The 17887-nt window shown below is 38.2% G+C and overlaps 1 protein-coding gene across 1 annotated transcript in view; it reads right to left on the bottom strand.

The window, feature by feature from the left end:
- Positions 1 to 9208: 9208 nt before the first annotated feature.
- LOC101090875 (mitochondrial poly(A) polymerase) overlaps positions 9209 to 17887 on the bottom strand; it is a 32390-nt gene continuing 23711 nt past the window's right edge. Inside the window, exons 7-9 of the mRNA XM_003988201.6 lie at positions 12420 to 12512; positions 12262 to 12335; positions 9209 to 10166 (exon numbers count right to left, since the gene is read on the bottom strand). Coding sequence (XP_003988250.3) covers positions 9804 to 10166; positions 12262 to 12335; positions 12420 to 12512 — 530 coding nt within the window. The 3' untranslated portion in view covers positions 9209 to 9803. The remainder of the gene's footprint in view (positions 10167 to 12261; positions 12336 to 12419; positions 12513 to 17887) is intronic.

Raw genomic sequence — 17887 nt, 5'->3', positions numbered from 1 at the left:
ATATACATCTTTTTTTTAAAAAGGGGGAATTTCTGTAAAATTACCTGAGGAGTATTCCTATGACAGTTTGGCTAGGCATAGAATTTCAGGTCAGAATTCCTTTTCCATCAGAACTTGGAAGGCACTGGCCATTACCTTGTTTTCCTTGTTGCTGTTAAAAAGATCAGTTATTAATACTCCTTTGTACGTTGACATTGTTTTTTGTACATGATCCTTCTTTTTATTCACTCCCTCCATGTCTCTGGGGGGCTGTGGGATTTTCTAATCATTTCCAGCAAAGTTTATAATGTGCTTTAGTATGAGTCTATTTATCCCCTGTTCTGGTCACTCACTTCAACCTGAAAACTCATATCCTTCAACTTTGGCAAATTTTCATAATGACTTTTTCCCTCTTTTCTTTTCTTTTCTCTCAATGGAAGTCCTAATGTTCACATTTCAAACCTACTGCTTTGCTCCTTTAATTTTTTCTTTCTTTCTTTCTTTCTTGCTTTCTACCTCCTATTATATCTATCCTATTTTTATCTTTCTGAGCAATTTCCTTACCTTTATCTACCAACCCTTATATTGAGTTTTAAATTTCTATTATATGTCAATTTTTAAGATTTTTTGAGTGTTTGTATGTATATGTATCATTCTGTTCTTTCATTCACTTGCTTCTCCAAGCATATTAGGGAGAGTTTCTATCTTTAAGGTATTTCTTCCTTCTCCTGGATAGTGTGTTCTGTAATCACTGTTTTGGTTTCTCCTTGTTAAGTGCTTCTCACATACCTTGTGTAATAGTTTTCTATTGCTGTTCGGATTACTGCAAACTTACTGGCTTAAAACAGTGCCATTCTGGAGGTCAGAAATCCTAACATCAGGGTGTCAGCAGTGCTGCATTCCTTGTGGAGGCTCTGAAAGACAATTCGTTTCCTTGTCCTTTCCAGCTTCTAGAGGCTACTCACAGCCCATGGCTCATGGCCCCTTCCTCCATCTTCAAAGCCAGCAGAGTATTATCTTCAATAGCTCTGATTCCATCAACGCATCTTCTTCCCTCCGTCTGACCCTTCTGTCTCCCTCAAGCAAGCACCCTTGTGATTATAATGGGCCTACCCAGATAACCCAGGGTAATCTTCCCATCTCGAGACCTTTAACCGCATCTGCAAAGTCCCTTTGGCACGTAAAGGAACATTATCAGTCTCTGGAGGCTAGAATGCAGACACAGTTGGGGCCATTACTCAGCCTGCCACATCTGGTAACCTTCACCCTTTCACAGCCAGTCCTGAACTTAGATACTTACAGTATTAAGATAGATAGTGCCTAAACTTGCACAAAGAAAGAGGTTTTCCCAAATATATTCATCTTCTGTTACTGCATAACAAACAAGCACCAATTGAATGGTTTAAAACCATATATTTATTTTCACGGTTTCTGTGGCTAGGGGGTCGGAAGCAGATTTAACGGGTCTTCTGCTCAGGGTCTCAGAAGGTTCAATAAAATTAAGGCCTTGGCCAGGATGCAATCTTACCTGAGCCTTGGGATCCTCTTAAAAGCTTATTCTTTTCGGCTGAACGGAGGTCCTGATTTCTTGCTGGCTGTTGGCGGCAATAGCTTTCAGCTCTACGAAGTCACTCTTAGGTGCCAGCCACGCGGTCCCCCACAACACAGCAGCCTACTCCTTCAAAGCCAGCAGGCGTCTATATCTCCGGTAGGCCGAGGAAACTCAGATCACATACTACAATCACAGGAATGGTTCAACCATCACCTTTGCCATTTAATGGAACCCCATCAAGAGAATGACTATTGGTCCGATTCCACTCAAGGGCAGGAGGTTACACGGGGTGTGTACTCCAGGGGTGGGAATCCTGGAACTGTAACAGAATTCTGCCTACCTTGTCTAATTTGAAGCTTTTAGAGAAAGAAGTTTAAAGATTTAAATGGAAGCTGAGCTCATATTTTTCTTGATACTATTTGTGTATCTTAATACATTTAAAATCATGGGCTAAGATGTGTGTGTGGTGGCGCTTGGGGGAGAAATTAATTAATTGATTAACCAATATAAGCCAGGTACCGTGCCTTTACTTTTAAGTGAAGATTCCTTTACTTTATAGTTACCCCATATCAGAGAAAAGAACAGCATTTGAACCACAGAGGTACTAAAAAAAGCATGTAGCCAAATCAATTATCAGTGTGTTCTTTAGGCTTTTAAGTACAGATAAGAAAACTGGACAACGATCGTAACCGTCATTGAGTTGAAAGGCTAAACTAGTATTTCCTAATTTTCCTAAACGAGTGAATGAGAATGCTTTTAATGGTTTTGGAAAACAAATACTCTACATTTCCCAGTGTAATGGACTTTTTTTTACAAAGCAAAACAGATTTTAGTTGCATAGAATTTAAAACAGACGGCAGCTTATGTAACTAAATTTAATGGCCTAAAATATTTTCTCCTAAATCACGCTGGACATATTTTATTAATCTGTGAACAGAATTTATTCCAGGATGGCACTGTACATATTTAATCATAGTCAAATCTTTCTTCATCTAGAAGATCAAATACAGCTAATATTGCTTAGAAAATAAAAACTACAAAGGACTTTAGAATTAAGAAACATTTTAAACCACATTTAAATTCAAATATTGCTAAACACAACTTTCATCCTGAAGCATCAAGGAGAAGTCTGAAGTACTGTCTTTGTTCAGAGCAATCAAGGTAAAAACATCAAATAATTTCACTTTTCAAAACAGTTTTATTATATATTTAAAGACCTGAAAGTTTCTGGCAATATAGCAATGTTAGAATATATGGAGCAAATTATAACACAAGTTGAAAACAAACTCAAAATTTTAAAAAATTTCTTTTAATGTTTATTTTTGAGAGAGAGCGAGAGAGCGAGAGAGAGAGAGACAGACAGACAGACATAGAGAGAGAGGGAGACACGGAATCCAAAGCAGGCTCCAGGCTCTGAGCTGTCAGCACAGACCCGGACACAGGGCTCAAACCCTTGAACTGAGAGATCATGACCTGAGCCAAAGTTGGATGCTCAACCGACTGAGCCACCCAGGCGCCCCAATGACAGTTATTTTTAACTATTTCTCTGTCACCTAAACAAATCCAGGCTGATAACATAGCTGAAATACTACAAATATGAAATGGCCAAACATCAGAGAAATAACTGACTCAAAATACAGAAAACCTAAATTATTTCACTGATGTAAAAATGCACTGAAGTTTTTGTGTTCATGAATAAGAGATCATGATAATAACATATGCTTAAAGTTCAAAAGAAAATTTCTTATAAAATCATAAAAATTTTAAGAAGCATTTTGGCCAAAAATACTTCATTCTTGGTCTCAACCCAGAGAAATATTTTGGAAAACTGGAAGAAAAATTGTATTTCATAGTTGTTTGAGGTGTCTCAATATGGTTGGAAAAAGAAGATATTTTCCCCATTCTTATTTGGGCATTTTGCACGCATTCACACATGGCATAAATTTAAACTTTGAACTGGCATGCACAAAACCCTCTATGAGGAAATCACAGTCTAGAAATAAAAGCAATTTCTGATTTTTGAGACAGAACACGAAACAACATTGGCAGGGCCCTGTTTCCTCAGTAGTGAATTAGGCATTCATTCCAGCCAGGTATTCGGTTACCTAAAGACCCACTCAACAGATGTTGGTGAGAGACTGCATCTGAAAGCTCCTTATAAGGAAGCACATGAAATGCGGGGCGCCTGGGTGGCGCAGTCGGTTAAGCGTCCGACTTCAGCCAGGTCACGATCTTGCGGTCCGTGAGTTCGAGCCCCGCGTCGGGCTCTGAGCTGATGGCTCGGAGCCTGGAGCCTGTTTCCGATTCTGTGTCTCCCTCTCTCTCTGACCCTCCCCCGTTCATGCTGTGTCTCTCTCTGTCCCAAAAATAAATAAACGTTGAAAAAAAAAAAAAAAGAAATGAATAGTATACATCATTTGTATAAGGTTAAAAATAGACACACACACACACACACACACACACACACACACACACACACACACTATATGGGAATGAGAAGCTGGAATCACAAAGAACTCAATGGGTTCCAGTAATGGCAGACTAGGTAATAAACACCAACTCTCTGAACATTAGAAAAGGTGGGCAAAACCAACAGCAGTTACTTGAAAGCATCCAAATGCCAACAAGGCAATGAAAAATCACAGGTCAGTGGAGAAGTAAACTTTCACAAGGGAAGCCTAGCATTTGGGGCTGCTGTTCCCACAGGGGCAGCTGCTGATGAGGTAACTCAGAGCTGAGCAGAGCTTTCAAAAATCTCACAGGAAAGGGGACAAAAACTGAAGTTCAGGGTTTTCCAAGGAGAAAGGACTCTCCTAAAGGGTTGTGGCTTTGGATGGAGACACACTCTGAGAGTAAAGAGTAACTAGAATCAGGAACTGAATCCGACTTCAAAATCTCAAGCCCTTTCTTGATTAAGGGGATTCAGGATCCAAAGTACCCCTACCTGCCTTCTGAAAGCAACACTAAATCAGTTCTGAAGGAAGATTAACATCATCCTCCCAGAGATAATCTCTGCTCTCTTTCACATACCGTGTCAACACACAAAATAACAACTCCATGTACCAGGAGATCGATCAACATCATGAAAAACAGAGAGGCCCACAGGGGAGCAGATAATCCAGTTATCACACACACACTTTAAAGCAACTGTTTAATACAAGAAAATCAGACAAACTTGAGAATTTTGTCCAAAAGTTAACAAAAACAATTTTTTAAGTACCAAGAAGAAATTCTAGAACCAGAAAACAAATAAAAAAAACAAATGAAGAGGGGGAAAAAGGATAAAAAAATAGAGAAAAGAAAATATGGTTGAAAGTTTTCTGTTTTCTAAAACTGGTACACTTTTAGGTCATTAAGTGATGTTGCTCTCTCTCTCTCAAAATAAATAACTAAAAAACAAACAAACAAACAAACAAACAAAAAACCACCTCTGTACTATTCCAAAATATCTGTAGAGTCAAAATAAACACACACATATAATTTAATATTAATTTACTATAACATGTACGGTTTTAAATCCTAATCATTTGAAAATTAATGGTTTTGGTGGGTACACAGAAGAAGGAATTCATTAGGTTAAAAAACAAGCTAACAGATTATTGCATTAAATTAGGAGAGAAGAAATACAGACATGAACTAAACTAATGGCAATAGAAATAGAAAAAGATCAGGCAAACAAAGGGGAAGGGGAAAAGAAGGAGTCTACAAGGATCCCAAAGTTTGAGCTTCAGTGGCAGACAAAATAGTGGCACCAACAACAGAAATGGGCAAATTATGAGGTAAGCCAATTTTAAGGAAGAAGATACTTTAACAACGCAGGCTGACTTGGAGGTGAAGAATGATAGTTAGGGCACAAAGTCCAGTGCACAATAAAGTTGAGGTTCTAGAGGGTGGGACAAAGTGTTAAAAGAGAAATGATTTGAGGGTCATATGCCCAGAAGTGATGACAAAGCTATGGAAATCAATGTTATCTGAAAACTGTTTATTTGAATCCATCTTACTAGTTCACAAAAGATAAAACTAAGTGCCACTGCTCACCATTATTCTAAATGTAGTTACTTCTTAAAAAAAGAAAAAAAAAAGGTTGATCAATCAAATATAAAAATATGCAAAAAGTGCTTACGTTCTCTTTTTAAAAAACTCAATTACATAAAGTTGAAGGAGACCAGTCAATACTGACAAGTGAATTTTATAACCACTAACACCAAGAAATCAAGCAGGGAAACTCCAAAGACATTTACTGTTGGGACTATTAGAGAATGGGAAAGACGGGAGCATGAAGGAACTTTACCACGTAAATCATTAACAAACAGCCCCTCTACATCACCAAAATTAATTGTTAATAATGAAGAATAACAAAGAGAAGCTTGTGCTAGTTTTATATTCATAGGTGTATTTACAGAATCACAAATACACGTTTTAGATGGAATAAAATAAATAAATAAAACAGGCTTTGAGTTTCAAATTCTATCTCACGACATCAGCCAGCTTCATAATGCACCTTTTTTACTGTTAGTTTTGGGGAAGAGAATATGTCAATATGCTACTTTACACCACTCTCCAAGTCCATGTGTAACCTCAGCAAGGATTATTTAAAACCCTAATCATTAGGCTGCATTAATCTAAGCCAAGTACCAGTAACTTTGTAACAGGAAAAGCTTCAAAAACATGACGTTCTTTGTACTTAACAATTTAACAAATTAAAGAATTTTGGTAACACAGAACATAATACAGACCTGATCTGTAATCTTTCCGTTAATTTGAGCCATTTTATTTGACAGCATCCATTGAAGTTTTCAATGTGCCATAATGTAAAATAAACCCAGAAAAAATAACCATCTGTAACTTATATTTATACCTATTCTAAATTAGGTATTTTACCATACTCTATTGTCTTCATAGAATATTCACTGTTCAAGTTGAATCTTTCCGATACTCTCTTTTAAGATGTTTCAGCACTACATTCTAACAGCTTAGTAAGAAACTCTACCACAGGGGGGAAAAAGTTTAAATGCGTACATCTAAGAGTAGACAGAAAAAGTGAGTAACACCTTTAATCTAGCTTTGACTCCACAGAGTTCTTAAAGGCGGGTGGGATCCACATGCTACAGATAACGTAAGAATCATATTTAAAATATGAACAGTATATTTTTAAATAATTTGTGGTGACTTTATATATCCTGTATTATACATATTACAGATTCAAGAGTCTATCTAAAATAGACATTTTCTGGGAGTTGCTCCATGGGAATTCCAGAAGAACGTTGTAATGTTTATATTCTTTGGAATACGTATCCACACATAATTGAATTCTGCATGAAACCAAAATAAGCTTTTCAAGTATCTAAAATAAATTTTCCAACATCACCCCAAGCTGAAAAGTGATTTTTGGTCATGCTGTCATTCCAAGTATGTATTGTAAAGTATTTCTCATTAATAGGGCTTTACGTGAAATTGGGTGTCATGGCCTGATTATTTCCTGATGATAACTTTAAACTACTTAAACCTTACTTCCTTATTGAATATTAAGAAGAAAAACTCCTCTGAGGTATAGGGGAGTCAGCTTCTGGACCTTTGTGGAAAATTTAACAGCCAAATTTTATCTAACTTAAGGATGAGACCCATGGAAACTCAAATTTGCAAAAAGGAGTGGTGATCCAAAACCACTTATCACCAGATTACTTGTCGAAATGCACTGCCTTTCTATTATTCTCTTACACAGAAACCTTCAACAGCTTACCACTGAAAATACACTGAACTTCCATAACTTTGCCTTTCACAGTCCTTCACAATCTCACACAACCTTAACTCTTCTGAGTATCAGGGTAAAAACTGTAACCCAGCCGGTCCAAACCGGTTCTCCAATACACTTCCCACTTTCTGACTCTTATTTAACTGTCATCTTTTTTCAGGACAATAAGCCCTGTGTCCCTCTCTCAGTCGACTATCTTTCTTTCAAGGTCTGCCTACGCTATTCATCAATAAAGCCTTTTCTGATCACCCCAGGCAAAAACAATTTATTCGCTTCTATGGCATTTCGAATGTTCCACTCCTACCCCGTTTCCTGAAGGGACTGGACAGAGACGCAATGACAGCTACTCACCAACTGAATGCCAAACTCTGGAGAGTGGAAAGTTGCTACCTGGACAAGCTGTGACCGCTTGACTGCTCTTTCTGCTGGCTTTGCTGCAGATGTTCACCGTGTTGGATTAAACTACACATGCAAATGTAGCCTTTCCCTACTGTGGCACCGACAGGCTGCAAGGAATTGAATAGAGCTGTATTTTAAAGGCTGAGGAATTGCCAGGAACACGACATAGCTTGAAACCATCTAATTCTGTTCTCACCGGACAACAGCCCTTGAGCCAAAGAAGAGAGAGGCAAGGAGTAACTGACAGCAGGAAGGAAGTCCTACTGACTTCAACTGTATTTTCTCTTCTCTTCTATGATCACTTAGAGGCTTTGTGCGTGAGTGAGACAGATTACAGATGGATACCAGTGGGCCATAAAATCCAGAAAAATGTAGAACTGAAATTAATCTGAGCTAGGTGGGCTCATATCAAGTCTTTCACATACTGAACAAAACTTTTTCCTTACCTTATTGCTGCAATCAGTTTTAATTAAGCAATGGTAAGCAACTGAAGATTATCTCTACAATCTAATAAAACTATTTTTTAAAAATTTGGGAGGCGATACAGAGAAGTTATGAGAAAACATTAAATTTGTTTGTAGTCTATATTCAGGTAACTAGAATTAAAACTTTGTATTAGAAGATCTTTGTAGATTACAATTTCCCACATAATTAAATCTGCTCCTGAAAAGTAATACAAACTTACAGTGTCAGAGTTGTTCTATAGATTACAAAAAAAAAAAAAAAAAGAAAATGCTAACACGTATTTTATGTGCCTCAATGATCATTTTAGACTTTAAAAAAAAAATGTCCCATGTCCAACCTTACAAAGAAAATGTCCAAATATCTGTGAACAGAAAATCACTTCCTTTGGAAACTCTAAACCAAATATGCTTTTTAAACCTCTTTTTAATTCTTAGTACAGATTTCTTGCCCAACAGAGTAAACCTAACTGAAGAACAAATGAAAACTAGCTTTTAAAAGAACTGTATACAAGAACACTGACACCTGTTTGTTGGTTTCAGATGTGAGATCAAAACAGCAGAGCCATGAGGGTGCAGAACTTACTTGCTCCATAACAATTCTATTAGTGAGTTCCCCAAACAGGTTAGAGTTTCTGACCTAAAATTTAGATGGGCAACCATTTTGAAAAGCACCACAAACTGTAAATCTGATTTCTGAATAGCAAGAATTACACACCACAAACACGAAAAAGTAACAGCTAAAGAAAAGTGACAGGTATGATGTGCCAGGCTCTTGACCTAGCACTTTCCTACGTACCTCACTCAAAACAATGTGTGAAGTAGGCACTACTGTCGTCCCCCCCCCTCCCCCCCCGTGACAGATGAAACAATGGGGCCCCAGACAGGCTGAGCAGTCTACCAGGAAGCCAGGCTAGCTCCAGTCCCCTGTTTTCTAGCACCGCACTATTTGCCTCTAAAACTGAAAATCATTCCACAGGAAATGTCATGGAAGTTCTATTTCAATATGTCTCTATTTCGAACAGGAAGAAAGGAGGTTTCAAAAGTAAAAGAATATTGGAAATATATAGTAGAAACAGGGTTTTATTTTTGAAAACAAAAGTGACTAATATTTTAAAATACAATGTACCAATATTTTTACAGATCTGGCCTGGAATAGCTCGAATGCAGTGAATGAAGTGTCTGCATTCATATCTTAAAAACATGACCATTTTTGGAAATCACTACCAACCTGTTTTAATGTATATGTGAATAAGAGTACAGTACTTTGCTTGAAGAATAAAAAATAAAAAATACATACTAAAGAGTACTACCAAATTCGGAAGTTTTATTGTATCCACTGACTACATACGTACATATCTAGAAGTCCTTTTAAATGATTTCCACCCAGAGACGGATGTAGAGATCAACAATGGTTTGATCTGAAACCGGATTTTTACCGCTTTCTTTGTACAGTTTATTTAAAGAACATTCCGATCTCCTTCCACCTGTTCCTCGTGGCTGACAGCTCAAAGTGCCGGTGGAAAGGAGGCTTATCAGACTGAAACCATCCCAGAACTTCAGACCGGAAAGGGGCCCCATGAGAAGATCAGGGGAAAGTGGTTCCAGGTAGTCCAAGGAGCATGTTACCGCGGAAAACCAGTTCTTGGAGGAGGAGCCATCATGCCTGAGTACTAACTGTTCTTTTCCCGTTGGTGCTGGTGGCATTTTCTGGACTGCTACTTTTTATGGATTCCAGCAGGCTTTTAATTCTTTCACTTGCGGGCTTCTTCCTTACCCTCTTGGCGAGAGACGCGCTGTTCACGACAGACGGCATCAGCAGGGCCGCCAGCCCCCAGGGCTGACTCCTCGATGAGGAAGGCCGATCTTTATCTTCCTGATTTAAAATCCAGGCACTTTCTCTGGCCAGATCAACAAATTTTTGTAGCTGGCTTTGACTTACATTTTTGCTGATGTTGAGAGAAGTTTCAAAAGGATTCTGAATGTGTAACGGAGAAGATTCAGGTTTGTTTTGTTCCCTTCCCTATAGATTGTTATAAGGAAGAGAAATGCATAAATACACGAAAAGCTCAGACAGAACAACCATTTGGTTTAATAAAATGTTAAAAAACATGTAAAATCCCAGCATGAACTTTACAGAGTAAAGGATTTCTTTCCTAAGGGAACCAGGTATGTGTGCATGTCATGTGAACATGTACTTCTGATTTTTTTTTTTTACCACTGTAGTTCTGTGATTATTCTTTAGAGAAAAATAAATTAGGTTTATGAGCTATGGATGATGATGCTCAGATGAGAGGCACCTCAACTAAGTCAACCAATAGAAGTATTCTTAAAATAACATAATTTTTACCTAACAGGATAAAGCTAGGAAGGGTAAAAAAAATGACAAAGAAAAACAGCAGAAAATAAGATGAAGACACTTATTTTTAAGACTTGCTAAAAACATAATAGAAGCACACAAAATTAGAATCCTTAAATTAAATACGGTAATTAATGTTTCCTAAGTATAAAATCAGAAAGGAAGAGAAGGAACAAAGGATTATTCATTATTCATTTTAAAACACTGGAAGTTTCTTATAATATTCCTAAAGATCCAACTTCTATTCTGTGAGGCTCTAACAGGTACGACAACATCTCACAGAAGTAAAAGAAATGCTAAAGCTGTGATCACACGACCAGCAGATGCAGTAGTCTCTACAAGCGTTTCCTCTTTCAAAGGCTATCACGTGTATTACTCAACTATTACAAAGCAAGTGGCCAAGATTCCCCAATGTGAGCAGCACCTAGTGATTCCCTAACTTCTCTCATGCCCTAGCCAGCAGTGGTCCTGCCTATCCATCATCTCTGAGCCCTGGGGGTAAAGTACAAAAAGGATAAAGAACTTCGTATGATCAGCGACCTTTTTCTCATATGGAATCTAACTCCATACTAGCTTGCATTTCAGAGCTCTGTGTCCCCTCCCCTGCCCTTCCCCACACTTTTTTTGTTGCTGTTAAACAAAATCTCCATGAGCAGGATAAGAGTTAGGCGAGAATGAACAAAGGCGAGCTAAAGAAACAACAGAAAAAAATACCTGAGGATGTGTTTTATGTAGCCAGTCTTACAATGGTTATAATTAAGTACCCAAATGCTAAACACAAACCCAGAGAGCTACCTCAAGTATCCCGCACCATGAACAAATTTTGCCTAGGGTTCTGCTCTAGATTTTCTTGTTTTAGAAAAATGTCTATCATTCCAGCTACTCAGATGAACCCAAATCATAAATTCATTTCCCTAAATAAATTTAGGGCTCAAATTGACAGAATCACTAAAACCTCCATGGCTGTGTATCCTACTTCTTCCACGAACACAAAAGCAGTTTAGAAAGAACTGTATAAGGGCACCTGGGTGGCTCGGTTGGTTGAGGGTCCGACTCTCAATTCCTGCTCAGGTCATGATCCCAGGATCCTGGGATCAAGCTGCATATCGGATTCTGAGCTAAGCCTGAAGCCTGCTTAAGGTTCTCTCTCCTTTTCGCTCTGCCCCTCCCCCACTTGTTCTCGTTCTCTCTCTTGTTCTCTCTCTCTCAAATAAAAATTAAAAAAAAAAAAAACTGTAGGGGCGCTGGGTGGCTCAGTCGGACTCTCAATCTTGGTTCAGGTTATGACCGCGCACCGTTCTGGAGTTCGAGCCCCACCTCGGGCTCTGCGTTGATTGTGTGGAGCCTCCTCGAGATTCTGTCTCTCCTGCTCTCTGCCCCTCCCCTGCTTGTGCTTGCTCTCTCTCTCAGAAAAAAAAAAAAAAAAAAAAAAAAAAAAAAAAAAAAAAAAAAAAAAAAAAAAAAAAAAAGAACTGTATATAAAATTATGTTTTCCAGACACATTTTTAGAATATATCCCGTATTTTGAAGGATGTAGTATTAGGTGCTTAAAAAGCTGGCTTTTGCTTTTCCAAATAATTAGGTGACTGATCTTATTCAAGTTAGGCAGCTCCTACAGGCTTCAATTTCCTTATTAGTATCTATTACTGCAGAGTTGAAATACAGTAACACATTAAAGTACTTTGTAAACTAAACTAATTCAGTATTAGTACAGCAGAAGACCAGATACTTAATCACCAAATATTAAAATATTATTTACCTGTCGGATATTTATGGAATTTTTATTGAAAGCGAAATTTCCAAAATATTCAAAAAATTCTTTCAGTAGTAATTCTGCAAGAAAATAAAACAAGGAGAATAAGAGGAAGGTCTATTTCAATTCAAAAAAAACCGCAAACAGAGAAAGAAAACACCTACCTAGTGTTTCTGTGTTTCCCGAAGGTTTAATTTTATTCAAGTCACGAACAAAGGTACAGTTGTGGCCTTCTATTACACATTTATCTTCTGCATCTTAAATAAACAGAGATGGAAAATATTTCACACTCTATTTCAAAGATACTAGCCTACTTCAGAAGAGAAATTCAGAATTAACTAAATCAAAGTTACAGATGAATGTGTCCTATCATTAGTCAATGCTATGTATGTTTACAGTTAATAGGTCTTAAAACTCCATTAAAAAAAGATTTGAGACTAATTATAGTACAACAAAATTAGCATTACATTTTTTTTTTTTAATCATACTAGAACTGTCTATCAACAACCCAATGACTCTTAATCTATCTTTTCAGGAAATCAGCTTCTCAGTTATACATGAAAATGCAGACAGTTGCCATCTTTCACCAGCTCTAATCTTGGCTCTATTTTTTTATCAATAATATTTAATCTCCTCTCCATTTCTGTCCTTACCACGCTTTCATGCATATTATTTTCAACAATTCATCCGTGACACAAACTGAATGCTCTGAGAGTTTTGAACAACCTCTGGCAAGTTCTAAAATGCAGTGATCTAGCAACCAGAATTCACCACCACATGGTAAATGGCATACTGGACGTTAGGATTCACCTTTTCTAATAGTATTTGTACCTACAGAAGTAATCCCTTCCCTCATGATAAATATACAGCCACCATGAAATCCCTCAGCCATTCTAATCTACATTCCACTGTACAACCAGCAGGCAAATGCTCACTCTTCAAAAATCTAATTAACAGCCGCCTCATCTGAAAGCATTTCCTAATTCCAAGTGGGCCATCCTTGTCCTGTGCCCCATGAGCACTTGTCTGACTGCACTGTGACTGCAGGCACGCTTTCCACTCCCCTACCCCACTCTGGGATGACAAATGTCATGGTCCTATTCATTATTCCCCCTCCCCACACCCAGTCCAGCTACAACAAGTGTCTAGCATACAGTAGGCACATAACCAGTAATGTGAATGACCAATGAATGCCTATGATCCCCAGCAGGGGGATTAAATATAGAAAATAGAAAGAGATAAATAAGGGTCCTTCAAATTTTTGTCTTTTTGTGTGTGTGTGGTGTTGGCATTTTTTGGGTAGACCTGGGTTACGAATGTAATTTCTCAAAAATTATTCTAGATCCTAACATGTTAATTTTAATAATTTATAGTACCCTGAAGAACTTGTTACACTTAGTTACACTTAGGTTTTTTATGGGACCCAGACACATGTTTTATTCTTTTACACTATCAATAGGTTATATTTCTTGTGACAACAGTGCCAGTCACATATGTCGATGTTCTTTTAGTTTCTCAGGAATGTATGTCCAATTAAAGCATTCCTACCATAGAAAAATGAGCTCCATGTCAAAATATTTCTAGGGCTAAGCTGTCTCTGTGACCACTGCTCTTCACTAAAAGGGTTTTTTAACCGAAAGCATTAAAACTTGAAGGAAAAAAAAGTATCTTCTGATTTAAGATAGGACCATCTTTGTTTTTTCAAAATCCCTAAGGCATTCGAACCTAGCAGCCTGGCGGCCAAGGCTCTCTCCTCCTTTGTCTGTCCCCCATTGTTTACTGTAACACCCAGACAACATCTACGCAGTCCAATATAACAGTCACCAGCCACGGGTGGCTATTAAAATAAAATATCCAGTCCCTGGACCACACTAACCATATTCCAAAGGCCTAAGAGCCACAAGTGACCAGCACCTACCCTATGTACAACATGGATACAGAACACTTCTATCATCATAGAAAGTTCTATTGGATAGTGCTGCCTTAGAAAAATGATTCTCAGGGTGCCTGGGTGGCTCATTCAGTTAAGCGTCCGACTTCAACTTAGATCATGACCTCACGGGTTGCAAGTTCGAGCCCCACATCGCGCTCTCTGTTGTCAGTGCAGAGCCCGCTTCAGAGCCTCTGTCTCCTTCTCTCAGCCCTTCCCCCACTTATGCACTCTGGCTCTCAAAAATAAACATTAAAAAAAAGGAAAAAATTATTCTCAACCTATTCTGACACAGGAAGCCCTATCACTATTCGTTTAAACCTGTGGCACTTTTTTCTTAAAAGTATTATATGAAACACTGGCAAAAATTAATAAGTAAATACAAACTCTCTCAGTTGTAAGGAAAATAGCCATGTAATAAGCAACTTAACTCATACTAGGAGCTTGATGACACATTCCTTCAACTTCACCTTAAGTGAACTTAAAAACTATGAAAAAGTAAGGTTATGCATTTACTAAATTTGATTTTCTGGCTTCCTTGGGAAACCTTAGAGCCTCACGGATTGGTACGTCAATTACTCTTTCAGCAGAGTACACATGACCAATGAAATTCACTGAATAATGTTCTCGCAGCCACAGCCAGATCGATAAACTTACCCACATTTTTTCAGGGTACTAATATCCACACTATAGTAACTCATAATTAGTCACAGAGATCACTACTGGCACTTACCCAGGGGCTGCAGTACAGACAATCCTGTCTACGGGTTGTGTGATTGTTTACGTTAATCTTTCTGGTCAAATGAGCAAAATCTACATTGTGCCAGCTACATGCATTTCTAATAAGTAACCTGAAGTTGAGAAGCACGAATATTAGGGACATAACAGGCATAAAGTTCATATGAAGGCTTACTATTTTTTTCTTCGATAACAAATCTTTTATGATGTCCTGGTTTTTTACGAGGAGCTGGAGCAAAACTTGAATACCTAAAAATCGTATAACTATATTCAGCTTCTATTATAACTATTAACAGGTCCAAACCTTCCAGAGGTCAGTAGTAATTAAATGGGATAAGCAAAAAGGTGATCCCTGCTGTACTAATTAACGCAGGCTGCTGAATACGGGGCAGGGAGTCCTATACACTTAGACATTAGACACACTGGCAGTTTGCTTCCTTCTAACCCACCCAGCCAGAACCCTTTTTGAGAATGCACATCCAAGCAACTGCCTCTCAAGTGCCTGGATGTAACCTTGAGAAGAGTGTAAGTGTTATGGTTATATCCGTGTTTCAAAGTAGCTTTACTGATTGTCTTGTAGCTCACTCAACTCCAGAATGCGACTCATACTTAGACACTATTCTTCACATACGTACATCTATAATATAGACTGTTCCCTATTAATCGCTTATGCTAATCAACAGACAGGTGAAGTTCTACCTGCTCCTCCCACCATGCCATATGCTCCAGTGACACTCAGCCTCCCTCGGAGGGAGCCTATATACCAGTTATGAGCACATGCTATGGGGTGAAGGTGATGAAACGAACACAAGCATCTATCTTCACCCCCTCCCAAAACACCTATGAACTGACAGTAAAATGACATAAAATCTTGAAGACAGAGAACAGAAGAAATAAGAACCAAAAATTTTTCAGTGGAAGAACAGATGGACAAGTAGCAAAGACTTAGGAACTCTGAAAAGACTAAATCCTAAACTAGTAGTAAAGAAAGCCAAAAAAAGGGATGCCTTGGGTGGCTCAGTCCATTAAGCGTCTGACTCCTGATTTCGGTTCAGGTCATGATCTCGTGGTTTGTGGGATCAAGCCTCCTGTCAGGCTCTGTGCTGACAGTGCCCAGCCTGCTTAGGATTCTCTCTCTCTCTCTCTCTCTCTCTCTCTCTCTCTCTCTCTCCCTTCCTCACTCTCTCTGTCTGAAAATAAATAAACTTAAAAAAAAGCAAAGAAAAAACCAGATCTACAAGGCAGAGTTCTCTCCCAACAATTCAGGAAATAGAAACACCAGGTCTAACTGGAAGCACCATGACTGGAAGCTTCCTGGTTAAAGAAGCAGTTAGACTCCCCCAGATCTCTTCTTCCCTGACAGAAAACCTTTAGAGTACTTTGGAGTACTTGGAGAGGGTAAAAGAGAGGGTATCTACACACGGAGCTACAAGGCATGGCTGTGGTTGGGAAAATTGTTCTAAAAGCAAGAAGAAAAGCACAGTAAATATCAAAGTTACAGCATGCTAGTAACTGGGTCTTCTGTTCCAGACCAAAACAAAAACAAAGCAAAAAAAAAATTTTTTTTAAGTCATTTCTGGGGAATCTGAATAGCTCAAGAGGAATGACCTGGGGAAAGTGACATAAAAAGTGCCCACCAATGCAATAGTCCAGCTACACTGCCCTACAATGAAGCTCAGAGTCAACAAGCCCCACCTAAGCTCAGAGATTCAAATTAACTTTTTAGTTTCCAACTCAAACATGAGCAGAAAATCAAAGATTATCAGACACCTGAAGAAGGCCTCTAAGAGGACACGAAACTTAAAAAACGAAATGAAATGAAAAAAGCTACTTAGAAACAAAAGAGGCCATATAAGAAAGAATTAATTCACAGAATAATAGATGATTCTGACTATTCTGAGAAAAGATTTAGACAACCGGTAGCAAGTTGGAGATTCAAGTAATGTTAAGCACATAAAAAACTAAGCAAACAAACTATAAACTCCAAAGAACAGAAAAAGTTGGGTAGGAAAGGAAATTAATTTTAGTTTACTCCATGGATTAAACAGGAATAGCATTTACATAGTCATAATATATAGAATGCAAAGCAGGGGGGCCTGGGTGGTTCAGTTAATTAAGCATCCAACTCTTGATTTCAGCTCAGGTCATGATCTCGCAGTTTGTGAGATTAAGCCCTGCTTTGGGCTCTGTGCTGACAGCATGGAGCCTGCTTGGGATTCTCTCTCTTTCTATCTCTCTCTCTCTCTCTGCCTGTCCCTTACTCACATTCTTTCTCTCAAAAAAAATAAATAAATAAGCATTAAAAAAAAAGTGCATAGTAAAATTATGCTACAGCCATATTCAGAATATGAGGGGTGGAAGAGACATGTGTATGGTGAGGGCTACAGGGGGAAGAAGATAATTCCTCTTTTTTCATAAAGGGAAGTCATATATGATGCTTAAAACTAAAACTCAAGAAACATGGTCATTGTTTTGCAATATATACAAATATTGAATCATCACACTGTATACCTAAAACCAATATAATGTTGTATAGGTCAATTATACTCCCCAACTAAAGAAAGAAATTAAAGCATTTTATTTTGAGGATATGGTTTAAAACAGCAAACAGATCATCTAAGAGTTAAAAATGGTGCCCACAAAGGGCAAAATGACTTGAAGGCAGAGGCTCAGAGTGGAAGTTATTGTTATGAAATTTGTAGAATCTTTTACTCTTTAACTATTTAACTATGTGTATCTGTAACTTTGATAAAACTGAACTTTAAAATTCATAGTCCTTTTTTGGGACTCCTGGGTGGTTCAGTCGGCTGGGCATCCGACTTCGGATCAGGTCATGATCTCACAGTTTGTGAGTTCGAGCCCTGTGTCGGACTCTGTGCTGACAGCTTTGAGCCTGGAGCCTGCTTCAGATTCTGTGTCTCCTTCTCTCTCTGCCCCTTCTCTGCTCACGCTCTCTCGCTCTCT

The sequence above is a fragment of the Felis catus genome, chromosome B4 (genome assembly GCF_018350175.1).
Source record: "Felis catus isolate Fca126 chromosome B4, F.catus_Fca126_mat1.0, whole genome shotgun sequence".
Taxonomy (NCBI): Eukaryota; Metazoa; Chordata; class Mammalia; order Carnivora; family Felidae; genus Felis; species Felis catus.
The sequence above is the reverse complement of the archived record's forward strand: the minus strand, read 5'-3'. Positions and strand labels throughout refer to the sequence as shown.